The sequence below is a fragment of the Vidua chalybeata genome, chromosome 3 (assembly GCF_026979565.1).
Source record: "Vidua chalybeata isolate OUT-0048 chromosome 3, bVidCha1 merged haplotype, whole genome shotgun sequence".
NCBI classification, from domain to species: Eukaryota; Metazoa; Chordata; class Aves; order Passeriformes; family Viduidae; genus Vidua; species Vidua chalybeata.
In genome coordinates, this window is record NC_071532.1 from 91,469,606 (window position 1) to 91,497,155 (window position 27,550).

Sequence of the window (27,550 nt, forward strand, 5' to 3'; positions counted from 1 at the left end):
AATAGTCAGATATGTCAATAACTGGCTTCAGGCAAGCAAAATGTGTGATTCCTGGAAATTCTTTTTTTATGAAGGGACATTTTGCAGTGCACTTCTTTCCTACTCTTGGCTCACATGTTTTATATAATTTTGCCCTGAGTGTATATATTGTTAATTTAACTATAGCAATTAATGCAATTAATGTCATTGCATCTTATGGCAGGACATGACATAACCCAAGGGTGAGGATAGGTTAGAATTGATGGAACTCCTTTCAACTTTGTGCAAAATAAAGAAATTTTGTATCTATACAAATTTTCAGAGCTACTTCAAGCCACAGAAATTAGTAGAATATAGCAACATAATTATTAGCAAATTTGCCTTGTATTTTTCCCTATCTTTGTCTATGATTAAGCATAGTAATGAATTTAAAAATTAAAATAATTTATGTGCTAGTTAGTATATTTTTTATATTTAAAGTATATGCAGCAGGATAAAGTATGTATAGTAAGATGACTGTCCAGAGACTGTGTTTGTAGAAGAGATAGTTTATGGCAGAAGATGGACACCTGGGGCTTATCTCAGTACCTGTGAATTTAATGGTCCAGAGACCTCTGTACTGAGTCTTAATTGTACAGTTAGAGTTATACAATGGTCCCATGTGTGATTTCTGTCTCCAGTCAAATAATTCCTGACAGTTCAAAAGGGCACTTCATAGGCAACTTGGAGGTTATCATCTTCTTTTGTATTGTGCTGCTCAGTTTAAGGGCCATAAAATAAAAGCTCTGGCATGATTACTTGTATATGTAGCCCTTGCAGTATTGGAACGTACTTAGCTAATTATTATTATTCTCCCATGCTTTCTGATTAATATAATAATAAAACTTATCAGAGAATGAAGAATTAAAATAATGCCTTAACTATATGAAGGACCTAAATCTGAAAGCCAGGGATTGGATGAGCAGCCATTAGAAGTCTAACATATAATGTCTAAGAAATGGATGTTACTCTCTGTAACAACTTACGAGATAAAGTGTTTTCAGTGTTTCACAGAAGAAACTCATGCTCTAGCTCTTGTATTCTAGGTCTTACATTTATAAATAGATACCAAAAACTTGTGTCCAGTATGTCAGGGTATGTGGAAAATGAGTATCTGCTTCACTAAGCTTATATGACCAAGGATTGTTTTGATACTGAAGAGAAAGTGGTAAAAAGGAGCACAGAGTCTGCACCCGAGGAGATGTGGGAAGCAGTGCCAAAGTCCAAAAGTCTTGAGCTACTAATTCAAGTGACACCAAAAAAATAGGCAGACAGAGGTTTGGAGAGGGTCATCTGGATTTTGTGACTGATAAGAAGCAGTAAACTAGGAATGTGAGGATTTGGAATACTCACAGGAGGCTTGAATGACTATGTAATGTTTACAATAAATGTTTAGGGGAAGGGAATTGGGGAGATACAAAGGTGGGGCAGGTGGAGGAAGGTATGAAGGAGCTGATCTTATGTAAACTGGGGCTGGACAGTTCACTTGTGTGACTGAGCCCTCTGTCAGATTACCAAAGGCTGTCTTGCCTTATTTAAAGACAGTCATAACTCTCTCTCTCTCTGCATGATCTCATTCTCCATTTCATGTATGTGATTACCAGCCTCTGGGTGAACTGGCGTGAGTGCAGTGGGTTCCAGCTATCTGTGTCAGACTGGGGTGTACTACAGCCCTGTACTACAGTGCGAGCAAATGGGTGGCTGAGGGTCTTCCAGCTGCTGTGGGGGAGCAGTGAGTCCTGAAAACCAGCTGCTAGAGGCACTAGGTAAGCAAGGGGCTCAGTACTGATGGCATGAGTGGGGCCACCATCTTGTGAGTGGGGTGGGAGAATGCCATCTGTACACCCACGGGAATGATTTCCTGTTTCTTCCAGCCCAAGAGGAGGAGGAGATGGGGCTGTCTGTACTTGTGTCAGTCCTGTCAGCATTTGGCTGGGCTGTGAGTGCCTTCCTTCTCTGTGGCAGGCCCTGGTTGTGGTTTTTTGCTTATGCTTGGGGAATATGCATTTGGCTTTGCTGCTGGTTGAACCTGCAAATGGGAAAGCAGCACCTGCATCCATTGGTCCAGTCAAGAGGAACCCCCAGGTCATGGAGCTGTTAGAAGCAACAGCAGTTTATAGCATCCCTTAACGCCATATATTTCATGTACTGTAAAAGAGGAAGGGGGAAAAAAAGAGTTCAGTCATTCTGGTTAAAACAGCTCTTTGAAAATGTGAAGGCTAGAAAGTATCTCTTCCTGTTCACTACTTTGATGAAAGCCATAGAGTGCAAGGAAATAGATTTCATTTTTTGGAGTGAAGACCTTGATTGTTTGTAAAACTCATTAAATTAAGCTACACTGAATTCTACAAGGTCTGTCATGTTGTGAAGAGCATTCAGAAATAGTGTAAGGTTTTACAGGGTAAACTTTTATTTGTATTTTGTTTGTTTGTTTTAAAGGTCCAAACATAATTACTTCGCTGTTATTCTTGATATAATGAGTTAAATTTTGAAAATGTAATCATTAAAATAATCTGTATGCTGGCCAATCATTAAAATAATCTGTATGCTGGCCAGGATTGTGTTGCTGCTTCCTGAAGAGCTGACACTTTGAGCATTTGAACTTCTCGGTGTCAGTCATCTGTTCCGCAAAGAATGCCACTGCATGACTGACGGTTCTCATATCAGCGCGGGATTGACCGTGCAGCTCTTTAAACATGTTGTGACAGAAACAATCTGAGCCAGCTTCAGCGGGGTTAGCACATTAAATTACCCATGTCAAGCCTCAACATTGCCTACTGAAGAAAATATAATGCTCTTGCATGACCCTTATATTGAGGGAGAAAAAAAAGGAATATCTTTACTCCTGCTATTCTCATGGCGATAAGCAATTAAAAAATTGTGAATATAGAATCAAGAGAAGGATCTTCTTATCTTAGAAACATAAGCTGCAATATCAAAATATACTGGTGCTTCACTAAGTGAGTGAAACACTGTGAAACACTTAAATTGTATCAATATTAAGTGCTATTGATGTAAAACTTTTCAAAGAGGAGCTGTGGGCTAATTTAGACCTCTTGCTATTAAACAGGCATTCGGGCTCTGTGATTAGATTTGTAGAGAGCCAGTCTCCTGGCAGTAAAGAACAGGCTACAGCAGTAAACTGAAGGTTAAATTGCTTTCAGGAGAGACTCATACGCCTGTGAGACAAGATCTGAGAATATAGGCATAAAATTAGTTAAAACTTGTGAATTTCTCCAAGTGTTATTGATATCTTACCAAAATCAGTTTCCTTAGGGGGAAAAAAATAAAAAAAGAAAAAAAAGTAAAAAAAAAAAGAAAAAGAAAAAAAAAAAAGAGGCGGGAATGAGGGAATGGACAGACCCTAATCTCAAGCAAATCAGAGAAAAAAATCTTAAAGAGATGAAATGCAAAAGAATTTGACAAATTTGCAATCCAAAGCGAGCCATGTGGTTTTGGCATTCTCAGGGGTGCAATAGCCAAAGAAGATGCCCTGAGATGAAAGTACAGCATTTGTTGGTGGAGATGTGCAGCTTCTGAAAACACTTGCCTGAGATGGGCTTTCTTTTGATTACAGCTGCATCCTCTGGAGGAGTCAGGAGTACAAATTAGGGTTTGGGTTGTGTTGTAGAAGAATTTTTGGCTCCTAGACTCCAGACAGAGTATGAGGAAAAGTGAACACCTCCATATGAAAATTAAGCCATATGCTGTTGGAATACAGAACTACAATAGCCCCCTGAGAAAACATAGCATATATTTAACACTTTTAAAGAGGATTGAGACAAATGAGTTCTGCTGGGATGCAGAATCTTCTCCTGAATTATGAAAAATTTTCTTTCTAAAATGTGATCAAGACTTGCTCTTTTATTTCAAATGGAATTGACTTAATCTGTATTGTTTTACTATCCTAAAGAATATAATAATTAGAACAATTCGCTCCTTGGTAAGTATGTTTGAACCTGTTTGGACTGTTCTTCTCAATTAGCTGTTAGCCATCTCTGCTGTGTCTGAAGCTGAGTTGGTCCTGTCTTAAAAATTAATTTAAAACCAATCAAAAAGTTTAGAGGAGACTGCAACAGTAGGTAAGCTTTAGAGCCATGCTTCCAGTGCTCTCTCTTTTCTTCCTGTACTATTTCTGTAGTCACTTCTGCCAGGTGACAGTGATTTGGCAGGGAGAGCTGCAATTATCTTTATCCCAGTAAATGTTAAAATACTAAGGCAATAAAACTGAATTCACTCCAGCTCAAGAGGGGCATGAAATTAGGGGACTTGACTTCCTGGGAGAGTCTTTCTTTGGATAAGCGAAATTTTGTAGTTTTGGAATTTCTTTTTCTTTTCAAGTCTTTTATTAAAAAAAAAAAAAAAAAAAAAAAAAAAAAGTGAAATACACATTGTCTTAGTAGCCCAGTTGTACTATGACATTGTTAGAGCATTCTTGCCAGCCCATCCAAAGGCATAAGTATAGAAACAGCTGGTTTCTGATCTAGGTGGGACAAGTGAGGAAGAGGGATTACAGGCTGCTTATAAGGGTCAATTGCATAAGTAGATGGAAGTATGCCTTTAGTATGCCTTAGTACGACTTTAAAAATCAGTCACAGAGGTAACTACTGAATTTTATCTCTAGGAAAGAAGTTTTTTCATGTATTTTTTTTTTTTCCCCTGATGTAGGTAGTACTGTCTTAATCCTGTTCCAAAGAAGCCAGGAAACTACAGTGCTCAATCCAAGCAGTATTCTTTCTTGTGTCAGAGTAGAGTAGCAATAACACCTGTGTCTGATGTAAAACTGTGCCATGAAACAAGCAGTATTCCTTGCAGAGCAGTCCTGGTTTTGTTAAAGGTTTGTGCTAAGAATTGTTGCAGGAGAACCTCCAGTCTATCTCTATAGGCACCTTTCTCTTTTCAGCCAGATTCAGTGCAAACAATAGAAATAAGAGCCTGAACTTATCCTTCTCTGCTTGAGAATGTTATAAGCTGCAGGTGTGGTTGAAGAGAAGAAAAGGGAGTTGTAACTGCAAGGTGGTGCTTCTAAGAAAAGGATGCTTTCATTTCAAGCACAATTCACATTGTACAAAGGGCAGGGTTATACTGTGAACTGCAATGGAAAGGAAAATAACTTTTTATTTTGATTTTATGACTAAATATTAAGTTTTACATTGCTTGCATGTTCATAAAATTTACATTTGAACCTCTTACAGTACCAGAATTTTCAATATTTCCCTGTATAAATATACTGCAATGTAAAGGAAATCATCATGTAGCAGATTTTATATAAATAAAAGCAGGTAGTTAAAATGAAGTATTTAATCAAGCCAAGGCAATGGTCATTCATTCTTTATGCGTTTCCTACTATGTGTAGGAAATAGTAGTGTAGTCCCTAGTGTTGGGGGAATAACGTGATTATATGGGTATAAAAGACTTTTCTCAAATCTTGTGTAAGATTTCAACTGTGAAAGGCTCTTATTATATAAAAATTCTTTAATTGTACCTATGACTGTTGTTGCAACTAGCCCTCTAGTAACCTCAGCAGCATGTAATTTAGCTAGACACCTTGTAAAATCTGATTGCCTTTTCCAAAAGCATATGTAATTACACATAGACTTCTTTTTTTGATCATAGCCTGTTCCTTCCATTAAATTACTCAGGCCTAGCCTGAGTTTTGTTAATTTTTCCTTTTGAGAGAGATCTTTTAGTATTTGTCTGTGTGTTCCTGGGTTTACTGCAATTAAGTTAGGGATGTTTAAGATGATTCTCTGAAGAATCAAAAGCAGGGTAATATCATGTGCTGATCAGAAACGGCAAGACAAGCAATCTGCTTTTTCTATATTGTGTCATGGGGAAATTTATTGACAATAAAACGCCATATCTCTGCTTGGGCCTGCTCCATTTTTCCGGTTGACAAAACGAGTCAGAGCTCTCTTCATACACTACACCTTGCTATAGTTTAGCCCCAGCAAGTAACTGAGCCCCCACAGCCACTTGCTTGTTTGCTCATCCCAGTGGGATGGGGAGAGAGTAGTAGTGAGAAAATTCATGGGTTAAGATAATGGCAGTTTAATAAGTAAACTGCATACACAGCAAAGGTGCATGCACAAGCAGAGCAAAACAAAGAATTCATTCATCACTTCCCATGTTCAGGTCATCTCCAGGAAAGCAGGGCTCATATGTGCAATGCTGAATTGGGAAGACTCTGAACATCACCTACCTCTTTCTTCCCCTCCCCTCTTTATATGATGAACATGATACCATATGGTGTGGAATATCGTTGGGCTCAGCCGGGACCAGCCGTCCTGGCTGTGTCCCCTCCCAGCTTCTTGTACAGCCTGCTTGCAGTAGTGTGAGAAGAAGAAAAGGCCTTGACTATGTGCAAGCACTGCTCAGCAATAGCTAAAATGTCCCTGAGATATCAGCACTATTTAAACCACAAATCCAAAACATACCAGCTACTATGAAAAAAATAGCTCGATGCAAGTCAAAACCTCAAGCACACCACCTAAAGCTCCCATTCATTTCAATGGTACCATGTTCTCAGTAAAAAATGTTGCACAAACTTATTTTTTTTTTTCTAATGGTGTCTTTAATTACCTTATTTCAAAACTATTGAAAGTATTATTTTGAAGTGAATATATTTCTGTGGGGATGCTCCTTAAGGACTTTATTTTTTTCTACAATACAGTCGTATTTCACCTTAAAACTTACAGTACATCAGCTTTTAAAATTGCAAATGCATATAGCTTTTCAACTCTAATTATAATCTGCTGAACAGTTAGATCAAATCCTGGCTGGATAATGTGGCTTGTGCTCTATCTGTATAATGTTGGCCCTGTTAACATCCTTTTATTTTGCTAATTTATACCTCTGCATGCCTCAGGAATTCCTTAATCATCTCTTTTAGATTGCAAGAACTACAATGAAACTTCTTGTTTTTCATAGCTTAATTGGATGCTCTTTTAGTATGCAAGGGGAACTTCTCCGTAGATGGTAGAGATGTCAAGTAATGATGTTGCAGAGTGAAATACCCTGAATTAAATCCTTCTTGCCATTGAAAGCTGTGGGATATTTGTCTTTGGGGTATTATACAGAAACATCAAAATATTTAAGAAATTGTAGTATAAATACTTGGAGGGAACAAGCAACATTTAACACAAAATGACATGGCAGGGGAGTGTTCATTGGGACTTATTTCCCGCTCCAAACCATCTCTTGTAAAGTTTTGATTTTGTGTAGGTATTTTCTTTCATCCTATCTGATCTTAATACAACTTAGTAAAGGAAAACAGCCTTCTAATAGAGTACAGAAATTATATTATAACATATAAAATAATTTTAATAGTGCATTTATTTATAATATAGTGCACTTACAATAAAGAAAAGTACAATGCAAGCTTACTTGGATATCCAATTAAATTTTGTAGCAATTATTCTTTCTAGCATAGGAGTATATGGGTTTTTTTCCATTCTATCAAATTTATGAATTCTAAAAAAGTATTCTCAAGAACATTTAGCTTAAAAAAATTAGTCATAGTAGTAATGGCATTAAAATGGTCTCTAAATAATAAAGACACCAAGAAATTGTATCAGCAACAGCCTGAAGAAATGTCCACCCTGAGGTGGACAAATGACCTCCTTTCCAAATTCTCGGAGACATGGGAAATAAGGAATTTAATTATTTTCTGATGCATATCCTTGGAGTATTTTGTTGTATTTAGGATTGAGAAGCATGGAAACCTTGTACTTATTCTCTACATTTTAGGAGGAGTACAAAATGATTGCTGATGAATTTTATTTATCCAGACTTTTTGCCAAGAAAAGGCATAAATAGGCATAAATTATATCTATCAGTCTTCAGTCAGTATCCATCTCTAAAATGACGCTATTCTGTTGTGTCAGAATCCCTACCTGACTTATTTTTTACTTTAAACACCTTCAGTATCTTTCCTTGAAAATAACAATGAGTTTACACTTCATTTACACTTATTGGTACTAGCTTCCATGAGAATTGCATTTTGCATCCATAGACAGCTACTTTAAATCCTTTGCTAGCAGTAATACAATGCAAGCTGTGTTGCATTTCTTTCTGCATTCCAGAAAAACCAGCTCCTTTTTAAAGCACTGGAAGATTTTGGACTAGAAACTCAGCAGCTGTAGTCTGTGTTACCCATGAACTGCAGGGGTCATTGCTCAGAATGGCAGTTACAGGTGTTTAATTTTCAAGTGTTTAACAAAAACCCCAGATCCTTTAAAAAAATTCTCAAATGAAAAGAGATGTCTGTTTACTTGAGTATGAATTTGGAAGTATAAGAATTACCTGATGATTTTCTTCCAATCTTCCTCTACCTTTGATGCTTCCATTTTTCTGAGCTAAAACCTATCTTTAAGTAAATGAGCATATTTCATTCACAGGTTGTGAATTCCCTGTGGAGGAAAAAAATGCTGAAGCTTCCTCTCGATCTTCTTGGGTTTTTAGGGTGTTGGGATTTTTTTTTTTTTTTTTTTTTTTTTTTTTTTTTTTTCTTTTAATTTCTGAAGAAGTCAACATCTGAGAATGGGAAGGAGGGAATAAAATTACACCAAAAATTGAAAGGGAGAAATGTTTTTTTATTGCTGAATCCACTGCAGATGAAGCTGATGGAAAGATTTAATTAGAAGTTATGTGTACCTTCACAGAGGAGAAAAACAGAAAAATTATAACACTAGCAGAACCTCAGCAAGAAAGAGTAGCTGTGGAATATAAGTAAAATCGCATGTTCAAAATTAGATATGCTTTTTTACTAAAAGTATGGGAGTAAAATGGCACTGCTTTATGCCTCTTATGTATCTCCATTTCTGCGAGTTATATTTGTTATATTTTGCTATACAAGTCATGGCATTCAAATAGAGTAACTACATAACACTTGGTACTTTATTACAGGAGATTTAAAGGTCACCTAAGATATTTGATCTAAAACATCTACAAGTCTCCTAATTTCCTATTGTAATCCTACTTTTTTTTAAGAGTTTAAAAATCCTGTAAGTGGTACATAAATGTAAACCAATATTTTCCTGATAAAAACTCCTGAAAATATTTTCAAGTTTTCAAAAGAGCTAAACATTTCCAGAACTAAATATGATAACTGAGAAAAAGTGGGAGATTGGGGGATTTTTTTGCTTGTTTCTTGTTGTTCCCTGTGTATCCAGTGTGTCACTCCCATTCCCAACCCTTGTCAATCTGGGCTGCAGTTTGCAAATATCATAAAGGAACATTAGAATTTCTTCTAAGCTCATCTGAAAATGTCCTCAGTGACTGTGTAAATGCATACCTAATTATATGGACAGATGATTGTAGTTTATAGACAGAAGACTACATTGAAATAATGTATGCTGTTCACAATCGGCTACAACTCATTGGAATGCTACGACTTAGTTTTCAGGTATATTACACTGTCTTAATGTTGGCAGTGATACATATAATTTTGCACTGAGCCCCCTTTCTTTCTTTCATGTTGGGCTCAAGCAGATTGCAGAGATGTCAGGTCATCTCTTACTGTTGTGATATCCTTTACTGGTTTTGAGTTTCTTCCCTCTTGTTGATCATTTGAACATGACATTACTATTTTCAACCCAAACCCAGTTTCCATACAGGGCACATCACAGTACTTTCTTAGCACAGTGCAATGAACAGGATTAAGTAGAAGTCATCTCCTTTGAGGAATGCTGTGGAATGTGCTGAGGAATTCAGACAATTAGTAGCCAAAAAAAAAAAAAAAAAAAAAAAAAAAAAAAAAAAAAAAAAAAAAAAAAAAAAAAAAAGACAAAGGTAAATGAAAGACAGGGAAAATCTAATGTACCTTATAAGCAGTGTAGCACTGCTTGGAGGCATGAAAGCGGGAGGTAAGTGGGATTGAATGATTAGCTTCCATTCATTGCTCCTTCTGTGTCCCTAGCAAGGGCTTTGCTAATGCCACAGTGTTTTGCCTGGACCAGTGTCCTGATTTCAGCCAAGGACAGGGCTAACTTTTCACAGTAGCTGTGAGGGGACAGAGCCTGGAGCCATGTGGGCATGGCTATAAACCTAATTTTATTCAAAACCATCACATGTCATTGCCAGGGGTGGGAGAAAAAGACATTCTCACTTTTGCAAATGGTGTTCCTTCTGATGGAATAAGGACAGCAGATGGGGGAGTGGTTGTGGTGGGGTGCCACCAGCTCTAAGTCTGGTCAGGTTGGGCTGGGTGAACATCTTGTGTGTGAATCAGCCTTTTTTTGTACACTTTTGTTATTGGTATTGTTGCAATTGCATTTTATTATCTCATTGCTGTTTCTAGTACATTGTTCTTGTCTCAACCTGTCATCTTTACCACATGTGTTTCCAGTTCTCCTCTTTGGACACATTTTGCAGTCTCAGTCAGAGATGGGGAGGAGAGGGGCCCTAAACTGGGGAGTAGCATTTCTAAACCACAACAAACAGGCAGACAAATGTGGGTGGGGGAAGCAAATACTATGAAAGTTGTAACTCCCGGCTCTCAGACTTTATAAACATGTGGCTGTGGGTGAGACCTCTTGTGCCTTAGACCCTAATTCTAATGAAATGAATTAATGAATAATAAAAATGTTTCAGGTTTATTAAATTTCAGCACAAATCTTCAAAATGAACTTACAGAAATCCTACAGATTTGTGCTAAAGTTAAATAGTTATCTTCATGGGGATCTTTTGAGTTTTTTTGCTTCACCTCTATTTTTGTTCGTATGATTTCTTGTTTATTAAGAGGTATGAGGTCTTGGAAGAAATGAGCTATCAAAGTAACATTCTGCAATTAAAACCTGTAAATAGTGTTCAGCAGGACAGGATATTGTCCATGTTTTCCATCCATGTAATATTGTCTCTGGCCTTGTACACCACAAAAGCTCATGTATCTTAGTCCCCCAACATCAGGGGAATCCTTGCCCTTCATACCTTGCCTGGTATGAAGGGCAAGGAATGACAAAGTATCTTTTACACAGTGCTGCCCTGCTTGGAGCTGTAAAACTGATAGGTAAATGAGCTTTCCTCCTGTGAATACTTAAACCATCAAATGCATTTTAAACTTTACAGTATATGTTAAAACTGTAAGGTTACTTTATGTTGTGCTAGAAGAAATCCTGAGTTTCCCATGTTGTTTAATACCACATAAAACACAGGAGGAAGTAAGATAACAATTTTACATTTTATAAAGAGTAAATAGGATCTACCAAGTTTCTATTTTGAGAAAAGTCAGCTCAGGGAGTTCCTATGCAGTTTATATTCAAAAGGAGGATGTGCACAATTTTTTTTTTTTTTATCACTGTAGTGTGCATATATGCCTAGCTTATGGTGGGACCTGTAAACAATGAAACTGTACATTGGTTATTTTTACTTAAAAGAAAAAGAGGTCCTGATTTTCCTGTAAAAGCCAAAGTTTTACTGAGCTCTCCCTTATAGCTGCTCAGGTGACTCTTACTTTCTTTACTGTTAATTCAGTGTTGTACTTAAAAGGAACAATCCTTGTTTGACAGCTGAGATTTGATTTTTACAGAATTAGTTTTATCCCCTGAAATAAAACAAATTGATTTTATCAGCTGCAGCAGATAAGTCAAATCATCTGTTTGGCCATCTTCTACAACTGTTAGTCAAACTGACAGACAAATATTCAAAGAAATCTCAAAACCATGGTGGAATTAGAGGGAAAAATAGCCAATTATTCTTGATGTTAAGAAAATATTGAATTAAAGTATTGCTTACATGCTAATAATTTTATTATTTAACATTAATATAATTTTTCACTGTTTCTATAGTTTGATAAACAGCCATTACCACACTTATTGCCATTCTCATTGATATGTGGTTTCTGACTGACACAAGGTATATGTGTTTTTCTGAAATAGTCTAGTAACTTCTTACATATTTCCTTTCATAGTTTTTGGGTTTTTTTAAATTGTCATCATTGTGTTATGAATAGTTTTTATTTTCTCATTCACTGTATTTCTCATATTGATTTGATTATCTCTTGAGTGACATGCTCCAAAAAGAAATGTGTGTCTGAGCTTATGAGGAAGTAAATTCACCTTTGCACATTGTCTATCAGAAATGTCATGGTGACATCATTGCTATACTTGTAATGGTCAATGGGAATAAGCCAGGCAAAACTTTTGTGCAGTCTTTAACCAAGTGATCAAACTATGTCAGAATTGAGAATAGTCATAACTATTGGATATGAAGCCTTTTTGCAGGTCAGATCTTGCTGAGCAAGCTTTATGCCTGCTGTTTATATAGGCCTTGCCCCCTTTATTCTAAAATGATATTTTTCTCACCTTGGTATGTTGAAAAATGCAAAATACTTTCTGTTATGATCTGATGGAGTACATGGGAAATTCTGGAAGCCACAAATAATCCTTGGAAGTGTGGATTTTTTAGGTTCTTCGGGTTTTTTCCTTCTCTACATGCAGACCCATGGTCCAGGTGTGTGTGAATTTCATACAGCAGTACTTTAAGCTCTGTAAAACAAAGATTTTCTTTGGATTTGTGTCTCATAACTTGTATCTTCTGAGTTTTTCATGTGTGAAAGCTGTAGATTGAATTGCTGACATTATTATGGTATTATTACATGGCAACCACTGCCCTGGCTGTAAGAAGCAACCTACCTTGTCTTGAAATAGAACAAGTGGTCTCAAGTTCTAGAAATGAAATCAAGAGCAGCAAAGACAATCTGTGCTGCATGGCTGGCTGGGTCAGGGGTCTCACCAGCAAAAGCTTGGGGGAACAGGACAGCGTTGAGGGTTGTGTCCCAGGACAGGCCTAGCACTGGTATGAGTGTACAGAGATGTGGGGCTGGGCACAGGCCCACATCAAGGCTGGGACATCAGCAATGCTGGTGGGAGCTCTCTAAGAAAACCCTGAGTCCCAGCAGTCAGACTTTCTGGTGAGGATGCTCTTGGGGTGACTAGTCTGGCACCTGAGACCTGTCACTAGCTGGGCAGCAGGCTGGTGGGAAGGGTTGCAGACTTGTGGCCATGACTAAAAAGTTAGATGCTCTGAAGAGATTTAAATAATACTCTCTTTGTAAATGCCCAAACTCCATTACAACAGAGCCTTTAAATCTCGGTAATATTAAATCACCTTTATCTGGGGATGTGTTGGATCAGTTGGAAGAAAATACTTTGACTGCACAACTCTATCCTGAAGTGCATTGACTTTAGGGCAACCTTTATGACCAGCTTCTCTGTGCATTTGTAGTTCATTTACATATGAGAATGCCAGAAGTACTTTGCCCAAAAGGAGTCTGTAACTTTCATAAGGAGACCTTTTATAACAAAAGTAGTAGTATTTTTATAAATAGTAGTGTTTTTATAAACCATAATATTGAAAGAAGAATGATATCCCCTTGATTCCTAACAATCACTCTTTCAACAATTGTATTTTTTTTACAATTTGCTGGATTAAGATATCTAGTCTGTATATTATTTGAATTTCTGACTGTGAATTCTTTGACTAAAGACTTATAATTATAGATAAGCATGAATACAAGTATGACACTGCATTGGGACTTACATGCTCCAAATAAAGGACAAACCCATAAGATTTCTAAATCTCACTCACTGTTTCTAGAAAAAAAAAATTTGTAATTATGAGATATAAAAATTCAAATTGCTGTATTTTCTAATAAGGTGCACTTCCATGCTGCTTAATTTTGCCAATAATTGCACGTCTGAAATTGAAATTCTGGAATTTTCCTTCAGATTTTGATACGTCACATAAGACCGAGAAAACTATCTGTGCTGTTACCTGCTCTAGTCAGACACAATTGTTTAAACTCCTACCACATTGATTATGTTCCACAGGAATAGAGTTTCCAAAATATATTTAATAAACTCTTTTTTTTTTAGCTCTTAGTGGAAGTATTTTGAGGAGCAATTCAATGTATAGTAATTTTTACAGCATTACTACTATACCTGTATTGTGCTTCAGCATTCAGCATCTGAAATAAGTTCAAACAAACTCTAAACCTGATTTTCCAGCTGTCAGAATCCATGAAGATTTTTAATACCCAAAATGCCACATATTGTAGATACTGAAGGGCCACTTAATAATTTTAAGTATTTTGTTTGGTTTCATAAAGACTTCTTATATTGTTCGAAGGTATTTCACAGGCAGCCTTGGAACCATATTAAAAATTTAGGTGAATGATGGAGGCACAGCGTGTGTGTCTCTTGAGATGTTACCTATCACCTTGACAAGCTCTTTGTAAATTGAAAACTGGTTTAGCAAAAAAAAAGCTGCTGTGATTACTGAATGAATATGAAGCTTTCACTTCTCTGTCATTTAACAGCTGGCAGATTACAGAGCTGCTTTTTGAGGAGAAAAATTAATAGGCTAGTATGAGCAGAGAGATATATAAAATCGCTTTCTCTCACAGGGTTTACGTGAAGCAAATTGATGTGCCAGGCTACATCTTAGAGGGGCAGTGCAGCAAGAATTGGTACCTTTCAGACTAAAGAAATTCACAAAATGCCCTAGGTAGCTATTCAACAGGTTAACATCTCCAGGCAACAGTGTTATGAAAGCCTTAGTGGGGGAAAAAAAAAAGCAAGCCTATTTGATCTATTTAAGTCTTTTGTATTTGCGTAGATATGATCCTTGCTATCAGTATAGTGCAGATTTTATCCTTGCTTCCTTCTTTCATATCCTGTGGGGATATATTTTTAGCTGATTTTTAATTTTGTCTTGTTTGGATATTTAAGCAGGTGAGGATAGGTATATGTTGAAAACAAACACCAGAAGCTCCTTGATTATGTGTGAGAAGGTTGTCCCATTCCATCAGAGATAGCAGCAGAGATAATTTTGTGATTTCTCCCCTACATATCACTGTAAAGGGAAAGATGGTCTTAGTGCTTCTTTTTGTTCACTATGGGATGGATCATAGAATTATTAATAAACTAAATAGGAGCAAAGTGCTCTCTGACAGATAGCAAAGGGATACAACAGTGACCACACAGCCAATTTAGTTCCATCTACCACAGTAGCCACTGATACTCTTTCTCTTCCTTGTCTGGGATGAGTGAGCAGTTGATACAGACACAGTGTCCTTGTCTGCAGCAGAATATACCCCCTGTCAGGACGTGGGCAGAGGCACTGACAGCCATCTATATTGTTGGATGGATCACAGCACGAGTTTTGTTTGGGCCAAATAACACTTTCTTGAACAACTCTTGGGAATGATTCAGAAGTTGGTACAGCCTGGTGACTGTTCCGAACAAGCAATCTGGACACAGCCTCCTGTTTTGCAGGCTCAGAAAGTTTAATAATAATGTGCCAGCTGGCCTCAGTTCCGTTCAGTTTTAGTGTACAGTGTAGTCATCATATCTCCTTAGCCTGATATAGTGACTCACTTGCATGTGAAGTCTCTGGAAGTGCAACACGATCTCCAGCGAAACACCCTCCCTTCTGGGGTTTTGAGTAGAAGAGATTTATTTTCTTTTTTAAGATTTAAAGAACAGCCTTAGCCCCTTGCATGCTTGTAGTACAGAAACAAACATGAAATTAATGACTTCTGGGAAAATTTCAGTATTAAACTCTCTTTCCTTGCTTCCAGTAAATAATCTTTTAGACAAATAATAGCAGATAATCTTCTTTAGCTGCATATTGAAAAAGTATTGCAGTAAAGTAAAACTTCCTTTGATATGGCCTCAGCCTCACAGATGGCTTCATTGTTTAAATAATCACAAAACTAATTTTGCTGCCAAGATTGTGACAAAACTGAAGTGTATGAAAATATCTTCTGGTGTTCTATATGTTGTTTTGCACTTATGGTTAAAATATACAATGATAACCAAAGTGGACAGAATGTCATAGTATGTAAAAATGTTGCAAGGAATTAGTGAGTTTCTTCTGGTTTGTTTTGGGTTTTTTTACCACTTTGATGGTGTTGGAATCCCACAAGAATGGCAAAGTTTGAGAACGCATGACAAATTTTTAAATTGTGTCTGTAAGTGTCAGTTACAGCCAGAATCTCATAAGAAGAGGTAGATGAGAATCAATGTCATCTCCAGATCCAGATGGTCCTGAGTTAGTCCTCTACAAAATAAGTTTTGATTAGACCATTATTGAACAAATAAACTACAATTTGGACCAGTATAGACTTTAGTCAGGTGCAGAACATTATTTGTGTGGACTCAATTGGTCAGTTATGCAAAATGAGAGTAAGATTTAAAAACACAAAAAGGGAAGTTGTGATTTGTAACTACAGGTGAGGAATTCTTTGTTCATTAAGAATCATTATGTTCTAACACAAATCAAATTCAAGCCTTAGGAGAAAAGTGCTTTAGAAATTTCAAGGGAATTTTACACCAAATGTTTCAGAGGAAATGTCTAGAGAAATCTGGCCACTCACTGCCACTCTTCAATTCCTTGCAAAGTTATTACTCAGTGAAACAATGTTATAGGTTTCACTCTTTGCAATCTAATTCTTCTGGTAACAGACATTATCACAAGAAGACTGAACCTGTGACATTTGTGGTTTAATATTTTTATTTCCTTTTTCTGATTATGTATTTAGTTAAAGGGATATAATGCAATTTTGCCACTCATTGTCTTTTAATATAGAATGCAAACAAAATGAAGCACTTTTAACACCACAGTACTTAATTTAGGTTTGCAGTGGACTTAAGTAGCTTCTTTCCTCTAGATTCCTGCTTCCTTGTCCCATCAGTGCAGAAGGATTTTTAGCAGAGTGCTCACACATTATGGATATAGGCACATGAGCCTGGCATGAGTCAAGCTTGAGGGCTTTTGAAGGAGCTTTTAAGATTTGTCATGTCAAAAATGACTACAAAATAATCCCCAAAACCAACAAAAACTTTAGGATGGCTTTGCATGATGGGCCACAGATAATTTCTAGAAATAGCACATATTGTCACCTCATAAATACAGGCTAAAATATGTACTTACATGACAGCATCTAAAGAAGCTACTTCATTTTACTAAGAAAAAATAGGAAAAAAAAAACCCAAAACAAAGCAAAATCAAAATCAATTTAAGGTTTTGTTTATTCAGTCCCTAAAATACTATAATTTTTTTTCCTAATTAATCAGGATACCAAGGACGACATAATGTGAAATTGCATGTGCAGGATTTTCACCTTCTTTCTTTTCCTGTTTCTCCTTCTCCTCCAATTTGTCCATGACCTCTTTTACCAGGTATTTTTTCTACCTACCATGCAAGGAATCTACTTAATAGAAAGTAGGTGTCATTAAGAAACTTTGGATTATGGCTTCATAATGTAGTTAATTTTACTGTCTGAACTTGTTTTCTTCTTGATGCTCTTCATTTTTATTCCCACACTGCAACTAAGGAGCATCTCAGTGGTGTCACCCACTGCAGCTTAGTCATCCTGCCAAACATGCAATTGTGTGTGTGTTGGAGGGATTGTTTTTTATTTTCAAAGCCAGATCAATTCTTTTCACTTATTTATAAATTGTGTAAACCACTGTAAGAAAAAAGAGACCATCTCAAAGCACTGAAAATAAGCAACAGAAAATCATGTTGTTATATTAAAATAGAGGTTTGGTGACAGAATTTGCTGTTTTAAAGATCACTCTCTGTCTCACCTTGTCTGATTAAATAGAAAACATGTGTTGCATGTTGTGAGACATGCACAACACCAATTAATTTGGGAATCTTTTTTCTCTCTCTGAAGTCATCTAAATAATGAAGTTTATATACTTTCACCTTTCTAGACTCACATTAAAATTGGTATTTAAATCAAAAGTATGTTAACTTTTCACAGACTATATCTGTGGAGTGCAAAATACTCTGTTCCATTTAGGTCCACGAAGTGCTGCACATTGAAATGTATGTTACTTGGGGACTTCCCAGGTAACAAGCTATTTATAATTCTTCTATAGCTGAAGCTTTTGAGATGGCCAATTCTTTTCCTGCCCTTATACTGCTATTTTTCCATACAGCCAGAGTGGTGAGCTCTTTGTTGAAGTATGAGCCTGCAAATGCTATCCAGACAAAAGTCTTCCAAACTCCCATAGCTTTCAGATGCCATATCTAAGAGCAAACGGAGACAAAGTTCAAAATGACATTGCTGGATTTCTGTTATCACATGAATCTCTAACAACGGCTATAGAACGAAGTATTGAACTAGGAGAAGAAAAAAAATCAATCAACATTCCTTCAGGAAACTGGAAGGACTTGTACTGCAGGGGCTTGAGAACTGCAATGCTGTCATCCATACAGACTCTTGGTTTTAACCTGTGTGTAAGACAATTCTTAGCATTAACTAGGGACAAGGACAGGACAGAGCCTTTTTTTTCCTGACACTGTATCAGTAAGGAATGTGAAGAAAAAGTTAGTAATTATGACATTTGCTGTGCTACATTTTCAGGACTTAACTACAGGTCCCAATTCCTTTCATTTTCAATTACGGGCCCAGAGAAGAGGCTTGTATGACATATTGAATTCCTGTTAAAAAATTGCCTCATGATTGTCTGTTAGCAAGATAAAGTTCCAAGTCTCTGGGGGCAATAGAGTGCCGCTTATGAAAGTGTTAAGCAAAAGAGAATAGTTCTGGAAAGCTTGGGAGCATCCACAGTCCAGCTTTGCTAATAGCCACCACAGTGGCAGAAGCGAGGAAGTGCCTGCATGCCTGCGCCAGAACAGGGAGCTTTGTAGTGTGGGTTTTTTCTGTAATCTGAATAAACAGCAAATCAAGGTGAAAGAAAAAAAGAAGGACAAAAGGAAATAAAGGGAGAAAGAGAGAAAAAAAAATGGATTTTGAAAGACTACTGCCTTACTTTAATTAGTAATAAGAGTCTGCAGACATGATGGCAAGCTGGTGTTAGCTGAAGATAAGCCTCTATTAAATCATCAGTAGTGTATCTATTACTGAAGCTAATATTTTTCAAATTTCATCTGCCATTGCTTCTTTTCTTGTCTCTCAGCCCTATGAGGTTTTCCCTGACCTCTAAGCAATTAGGTTTGAGAATAGATATGTGGTACATATAAGTCCTGCAGATTGTATTTATCAAATAATAGAAGAGACTAGATACTTTGCATTAAGCTTTATCTATTCAGATTTAATGATTTTTTTCTTCTTCAATGTATTTTGCTGAAAGATAAAGAATTTTGTTTATATTTAGCAAGCATCCTTTGGAATGCATATAAAAGATTTGTATACAATGTTATTGTAACTTTAAAACTTAGAGTAAGCTCATGTCTTATTATCTTAAAATGACTCTCCTTTCTTTATATGGCAGGTCTTAATAATTCAAAGCCCAAATTTATTTAGTAGCAACAATCATTGCAGAGAGTGTTGGGAGAAATAGAGAGAATATCTGCTTGTGAAATCTCTTTCCAACAGTTTTTATTCACAATTCATCTGTACAGATGTAGTATGTATCTTGTCTTGCCCTCAGTAAGCGTGATATTTTTCTTTTGTCTTTGTACCATAATTCTCAACCTAAGTTGAACAGATTCATGTGTCAAGAGATTCCAGGAAAAAAAAATAATAGGAAAAAATAGTCTTCAGATTGCTAGATGTGTAAGATTTATGTATACTTGCATTAGATATATGTATTTTTTTAACCCACTGCATTTTAATAGGAACAAGAATATAAAAAAATCTTTATTGGCCAATATATTTTCTTTCTTCATGTTAGTACACCAAGATAATCTTGGTATGTTCATGTCTTCTATTTTTAAATAAGTGTGCCTTTCCATGTAGAGTGAGAAGTCAATTAACTTCCTTATTCTCCGTCAAATTCAATTTTAAGTATCTCAGTTGTCAGACCCAAACACCTGAGTCTTGGCAGGATGACAGGATAAGATATCTGCAAGTGGCCATTAGACCTTTTGTCTCCAGTTATGTCAGCCAAATGAGAAAGTTTCTTTATTTATTGATAAGCCTCCTTAATATACAGGGAGTAACTGTTATTTAAAATTATTTTATAAATTTAGGTGAGCTTCAAACTAGTTATACTACCCCCATTCTCCTCTCTCCATGGAGAGAGGAGTTTATAGTTTATTTTTCTACTTAGAATGCATCTCATTTTCAACCTCCTGGTAAATGTGTTTTGTTCTCCTTTTTTTCCTAGCCTTGCCTTCAGCGGGTACAATATTTCTTATGACCTGGTGTTTGCCTTCCAGTGTCTTCATAGTTACTGCATTTTAATCTTCATTTCTCATATTGTGTCTGCAAAAACCTTCCAGTATCCTCTTAAAAGCTCTCCAGCTCTTGATCACTTAAGGAGTCCTGCTCTGCATTTGCTTTATGTTCAATTACTCTAATTTGAACATGGGTAATCAGATTTGTATGCAGGTCCACATAAGGTCTTAACAGTGTCTTGTACTTATCCTTTTGCTTGATAAGTACCTCTTTTAACACAGATATTGTTGTTTTTACCATCATGTCCCCAGGCCTTTCAAGGACAAATTCATTTTTTTATGAATGTAGGTCTTTTGTCTAGTGGGATCTCAAAAGTGGTCAGGTTAAAAATAGATATTTTATAGGATTCATTTGTTATCATACATGAGGTGATCAACTAGAGGTTGTCTTCCAATTACATTTTTGTTGTTGACAGTTTGGAAGTTTAATGATGTGGGTTGAGACCTTCTTTGCTAGAAGGTCTTTCTCAGAATGCAAAGGGCAGACACTCTGCATACTTCTGACAATTGTACTGACAAACTGGAAGATAGACCATAGAATGCACTGAACATTTTAGAGGAGATGGAAGGGCATTATTTTGATATTTTTAAAAAAATTACTAAATACTTTTGATTTCTGATTCCTGGCAAAGTTTCTGTTTATAAATTTTGCACAGCCTCAAATACTTTTTATAGCCTTAGTCTGGACTGTCATGCTCCACTTGTTCTCCTCTTTCAAGAGAGATATAAAAATTCATAATATTGCTTGCTGATCTCAGTTCACCTAGGAAAGTGTGCAGTAGATCTGAGGCAAAATAAGTATGAGGAAATAGAAAGTTTTAGCTCTAACTTCAGATTGCCTTTGCACTTGACAGTTTTCTGGCATTGTTTGTATGATATTGTCTTTTATGATCTTATAACCAACAGCAAGACATTTATTGCATAATAAAAGTGAACACACTAAAAATAAAATCCATCAATCTTTGGTTATTACCTGCAAAAGAAAATTAAAATATCAATCTTAATGCGAAAGATGTATTAAAGTTTTAAAAGTGCTGTATACTCCTAAATGATTTTCATAACTTTCAATCTAGTACAATTTTGCACATCCTTAGGGATGGTCAGACACAGTTGGGTAAATTCTCGTAAAACAAGAAAGCTGTATCTTTCAAAAGTGATACAATTTAAGCATTTTATGTCGTAGATATTGCAATGGTTCATGTGTGCACAAATATAGAAATTAGCATGTAACAGGAAAGAAATTTCTTTTGAACTTGGGATTGTATAAAAATAACATAGCAAAAACAAACGTAACAGTTTTATTTCTGTCAGCCAATAAATCTGAGTGGGTTTTTTGTTTTGTTCGTTTGGATTATTTTAAGAAAAAAATTGCAATTAGGCCCAACAGAGTCTGAATAAAAAGGTTGTCAGCAGATAAATAGAGGCCCATGTTGAACGCTGCAATAGATACATATCTGTGCCACGTAGACCCTTGAACATTGTATTTGACACCTTGTAGCATAAATATAGCTTAATTATCAGATACTCCATGAACTCGCACTTCGTATATTTTTGGTTTTATGAATGAACTCTTCCTCCCCCTATAGTAAACCTAGTGAAATCCATTAATTTTTTATGAAATTATTTTTAAGAAGGATGTAAATTTGATGTTAGGTAACTTGAAGACTAAAGCTTTCACAGGTTAGTTATATCTCTGCGGGTATGTATATGTGCACATGTGCAAATGACAAATAATTTGGTACTACCCTTCTAGCAGTAGATTCTGATAATGATTATTTGTAACTCTGGAGTTGAGAAAAATTCCCTAATTTCCTTTTGGAGTGAATAAAGGTGAAAATTCTGTGCATGACTGACAGTTAGGGACTCCACATTAACTCTTCCAGTCTAGTGTTGAACTGAAAGTTAAAACTTGGAAAAACACTCAGTTTTCTGAGTGTTACTCAGTTTTCTGAGTAGAGACTTCAGTTTCAATGCCATTCTTGCAATAAAATTTAGCTTTTTTTATCTCCTATTTGTGAGCTTATTGTGTTCTGGTTTTATAACTACAGTAATTACCTTCCTCAAAAGCTGTTTTCTTCTTCTGTAGCTGTAAATACAGTTGGATGTATGTCTTCTATTTATGCATGAAATGGTAAAATGCAACTCTTACTGTAGCCATGTGGACAGGGTATCATAGGCTGTGCCTCACACCTACTGAATATCTTGATATATGCCCTAAAATTTTCTGAAACCCTGATTTTCTCCAGAGCTTCTGAAGTCCCTCCCAGTGCTGTCATTCCAAAGTAGACATTGGTATCAAAGGAACTATCTCACTTTCTCCTAACTTATGCTTTTTCCTTTGTGTGTGGTTTTGCCTGTGGCCACCAATTTAAGGTAATGATAGAAAGTACTCAGAGGACTTAGTAGAGGTACTATGGAACAGCAAAAAGTCAGCAAATTTTCATTTGGCAAAACCTAAGTGTAGCATGAAAAAGTTTTCCAGCTGTTTCAGTAACAAGAGGAAAAATAACAAATATAATATAACCTTGGAAAGTCATGTCAAGATATTGAAATAAATGGAGGAAAACATTTACTTAGTTCCTTTTCTTTCTTCTTTCCCCTTCCTATTTTTCCTAATTGGCATTAAGCTGCTTTATGAATTGCTGCTGTCAAGTTCCAACTACTGTGTGTGGCCTATATAAGCTGAGCAACTGGTTCACAGAAGGGTGAAACTGACATGATTTTAACTGACATGAGCAGTTTGAGCTTTTTGCTGCTAAGGCCTCTAGGCGATCTTTGCAATCTAGTTGATGATTGTGACATCTGAGAGGAAAAAGAAATCTGTTATTTCTCCTGTAAATTACTGTCAGATTAAGCCTCTGAATACTAAGTTCAGCAAAGGTTGAGAAGTTAATTTTCATAGTTTTTTAACTGGTTTCAAATCCAGATGTCTTATTCATGTAACAATTAATAGGAGTTGGGCTGCCAGAGACCTCAAATCCTTCAGAATTTTTTTAACTAAACTTCTTAAACCAAAATAGAAAAAAAGATTTTACCAAATCAGGACATTCCATTGCCAGTATCATGATGCTGTGAAGTGGCAGTGGCACTTCATGTAAAAAATTTAGGCATTTCTTATTGCATATTTAAAGATTCTTGCATTCTAGTGTAGAGACCATAGTAAGAAAACTTAGGTGAAATAGTCCTTCAAAAGTTTATTCATTCCAGCGACAGATACCATTTATATTTTGGTTTGTTTTTTTTTCATTATCAACCACTGTTTAAATTTAGATAGTTTCTCTATTATGATAAATCAGAAAGAGGTAGATTATGAAGTCTAATATATAAAAAAAATGAAGGAAACTCTTCATAAGTGAAAGCAAAGGATTACTATGTTTAAGGTGCTATCAATATTCCTTCAAGTGGCATGTGTTGCAAATAAAATATAGATTTTAGCCTTACAAAGAGTCTTGAAAAGGCTATATAAATAAATAATCTGATACACACCGCTTAAGAATAAGTAATTTGTTAAATATGAATTTATTTTATAACCTTTAATTGAAAATTCATATATCACCAAGCTGTCATTTTTATACTATTTTTACAGTCCTGCTATGTTGTAGCCTTTTGCTTCTGTCTCATAATAAATATTAACATTACATTTTAGAATGTAGATTGTAATGATTTGAATGCTTTTCTGAAAAAAAAAATGTAGCATGCACAGTTAGTTTGAATATGAAGTTAAACCTTTGGCATTTTAGATAATTAATTATTTCCATTATGGATTTTGATTATGTGCATTTGTTAAAAATTTCTTCTGTCCAGGAAGATAGAGGTAATGTATGACGAAGGCCTGTCTCTTAGCTTAATTCCATTAATAAATCTTAATTAATAAGCAGTGCTTCAGATTGATCTGTGCTAAGTGAAGTCCATACAGGTTTTTATGCCCATCAGAATGGTGAAGATAGACACTCTGCTTGAGGAGGAAATTGGAGAAAGACATCCTTGGCTATCCCACTGTGCATAATTTTGCTAAGACTAAATACTAAAACTACACAGATTCTTCTTCAAACACTGTAATTGCTTTTTTTTCCAAACATGGAAAGGACTTGGGTGAAAAAAAAAAAAAAAAAAGGATATGAAGCATTGTGAGAGCACTCTAACATTAGTTTTATATAAAAATTCCATTATCTTAAATGCTTCAGTGTAGTATACACTGCAAACATCATCAATACACAGCAAGCATCAAATTATTTAAGGAATCAAGAGCCTGTGACTGCAATCTTATTGACAGTAGACCTCAGTAACTCTACAGACAAATATGTGTCTTTTACTGAAAATTTGGCAATGAATGTAAAGCTTGATGGATGCATATGATAGCTTTGGTCAGCTAGAATCCTCATAATCCAAAGATTAAACTATTTTGTTCAATGTTAGGAACCTTCAAAGGCTAATTCATCTTAGGTCTAGACTAGAAACAGTAAAGCCTGTGCAGATGAAATTGTGTCTATCTCAATATACTTCAGTCAAAGTTTTAGACAAGTACATAAATAATGTAGTTCAATGCTTGATCTGGAAAACTGGTGAGGTCCTGTGAACTATTTCATGTATTATTGAGTTATGGCTGTCATTCTTAGATCACTCATTTTTTGCTGGGTTTTTGGAGGTTGTGGTAAAGTCTGTGCCAGTTTCAGGATGCCATGTACCATTTTCTCTGAAGTTCTTGACAGAGGTAGTGGTAAGAAGATGCAGGCAAACATAGCCTAGGAGACTTTACAGCAATACAAGACTGACTTGCTGCAATACAGTTTCAACAGTTAGCCAGTGACAGTTGTTATTTATATGGCAGATGTAGATTTTCTGTGAGGTGTTTCCTCGAGAATGCAGTTTATCGGAATTCATAGGAGCTTTGAATAATGAATTTCTTATTTTTCTGATAGAACACCTTCTCACAAAAAGAAAAGCTGGCTTTTGGATTATAAGCATTTTTTTGCTGCATGCATCACATCTTTTCATGAAACTACATCAATTTACAGATCTTTGTAAAAATGTTTTGATTAGAAAATCACATAAAGAAATTTTTATCTCAAATCCAAGTATTCTACTGTATCAAAGGAGGTAACAAATTTTTATTTTTTGACTTGTACTCAACAAATGCCTGTGTTATCCTACCAAGACTAAGGCAGAAAAAAGGGGAAAGTTTGAAAAGAGAGAGGTAGCATTTTCTGTAGTGCTAAAAATATATAATAACATGTAGCAATATATGCTGTAGCTTTTAATAGATAACTTTTCTCAGCTTTTTGGAATACAAATCAGTATCTTTATTCCAGTTATTCTGATATCTTTATTTCATATGTAAGCACTTTATTTAATATGTAATCTTTCTAATATATGTGAATCAAGCAGTGACTTTTTTTAACAATGTGAGTGAGTACATCCAAAGAAATAATCTATTCTGTTAAATTTGCTGATACAGTGGAAAATAAGCCAGGTATCATAATGTTTGCTTCTACCTTTGTTAACTATTTACAAACAACCTTAATTAGTTTCCTTAGTTCAAGAAATCTTAGATCTTTGATCTGCAACATGTAGAACATATTTCTAACTCATCATTCATTAGATTTTTGTTTCCTTGCTAATATTTATAGAATAATTAGGTATTTTTATAATAAAATCATGTTGTAAGTGAAAATGTTCTCTCTTTTAATTTTTTTATTTTTATATTTCTTGATTTTCAAAATTTTTTATATAACTTGCTTTGTAAATTAAGTGTAATTACTATCATTTAAATTCTACTGTAACTAACTGAGTAATGAATTAAGAGAGTGCATTCACTAATTGAACTTACATGGTATAATGAGGCGTAATTAATATTGATATAACACTTTAAAACATTCTGAGGATATGCTTATATTGAGTAATTAATCCTCTCAACATAGACGTTAGAGGTTGGCATGGTTATATTTACTCTGCAGGTGGGTAGAGTAAGGGAAAAGAGGAAGTATGGGGCGAAAGAATTTGTTCATTGAACAAATGTGGCTTCTGAAATGATACCTGAATTATATGCGAGCTTTTCAGAGAATATTTCTTTGATGCACATGTTTCTCTTCTGTACTGTTTTCATGATTCGTTTTAGTTCTCTGCACTTATTTGTTCTCCTCTAAGGGAAATTAAAGAATTTTAATTTGTGCTACTTCAGTGAAAGGAACGGTGTGCCATTAAAAACTTTCAAAGAAGTTTGAGAACAAAACCAATTTTCCTTCTCCCCTGCACACATTTTTGGTTTTTTGTAGGTGGAGGACTATCATGTTTAAGATGGTAACTTGTTCAGACAATGTTTTTCAAATAACTAATAATTACAAATGGTAGTAAGTTTCTGCAATAAAAAAAATGTGTCCATTCATATTTTCCCAATGCCACTGCTTAGTTCCCTTGATATTTTCTGATTCTTTTAACAAATATTGACTTAATTTATTTTATAAAACTTGAACTAATATGAAAATAAGAAGAAAATCAAACTTTTTTATATATTTGAGGCTTTCATTTACTGTCAGAGAGTAATTAATCATTGGATTCTTTTAAACTGCTATTTCACCACCTAAATGAAAGCTGTACATAAAGGGCTTTCTACTACCTGCACCTAAAATTATGTTGTATGAATATCTTTGCAATACTCATAAGGTAGAATTAAATAAAAAATTCTTTCACTCCATTCAAAGAAAAGCAGCAAGACATGTAGGATACTTTGCTTGAAAATAGCTTTATAAAGAACTTCATTGAAGGAGTGTTAAACCAAGAACTGAGTTCGAAATTAGCTTTGAAAATGATGACATCTATTAAAAACTGAAATGTTTTGCACAAGTAGATTCCATAACCTAATTTCACCTTGTTTGTATGAGGAATCATGTTATAAAAAAAAATAAATAAACAAAACAAAACAAAACAAAACAAAACAAAACAAAAAAAAAAAAAAAAAAAGCCAAAACCAAAGCCTAATAGTACAATATGATTGTTGGACAAGTATTATTATTTCATTTTGCAAATTTTAACTGTAGTGTATTTCATTCTTTCTTTTGGCAGTATTACCTAGTCATACATGTGGCAACCCAGGAGAAATACCTAAAGGAATACTTCATGGAACCAGATTCAACATTGGAGATAAAATCCGGTATAGCTGTATCTCTGGTTACATCCTAGAAGGCCATGCCATGTTGACATGTATTGTGAGTCCTGGGAATGGTGCATCGTGGGATTTTCCTGTTCCTTTTTGCAGAGGTAAAAAATAAAGACATGAAGTATCTTTTAAATGCAAACAGCAGATTAAATAAATTTATTTTGAGGTGGGTTTTTCCCCCTAAATTAAAGTAGACTAATGTACTGTTTAAAAATTAACGCC

At 35.4% G+C, this 27,550-nt stretch overlaps 1 protein-coding gene across 1 annotated transcript in view; it reads left to right on the top strand.

The window, feature by feature from the left end:
- The window catches only part of CSMD1 (CUB and Sushi multiple domains 1), a 1,092,714-nt gene that overhangs the window by 527,074 nt on the left and 538,090 nt on the right, over positions 1 to 27,550 (top strand). The window contains exon 4 of the mRNA XM_053939637.1: positions 27,235 to 27,429. Coding sequence (XP_053795612.1) covers positions 27,235 to 27,429 — 195 coding nt within the window. The remainder of the gene's footprint in view (positions 1 to 27,234; positions 27,430 to 27,550) is intronic.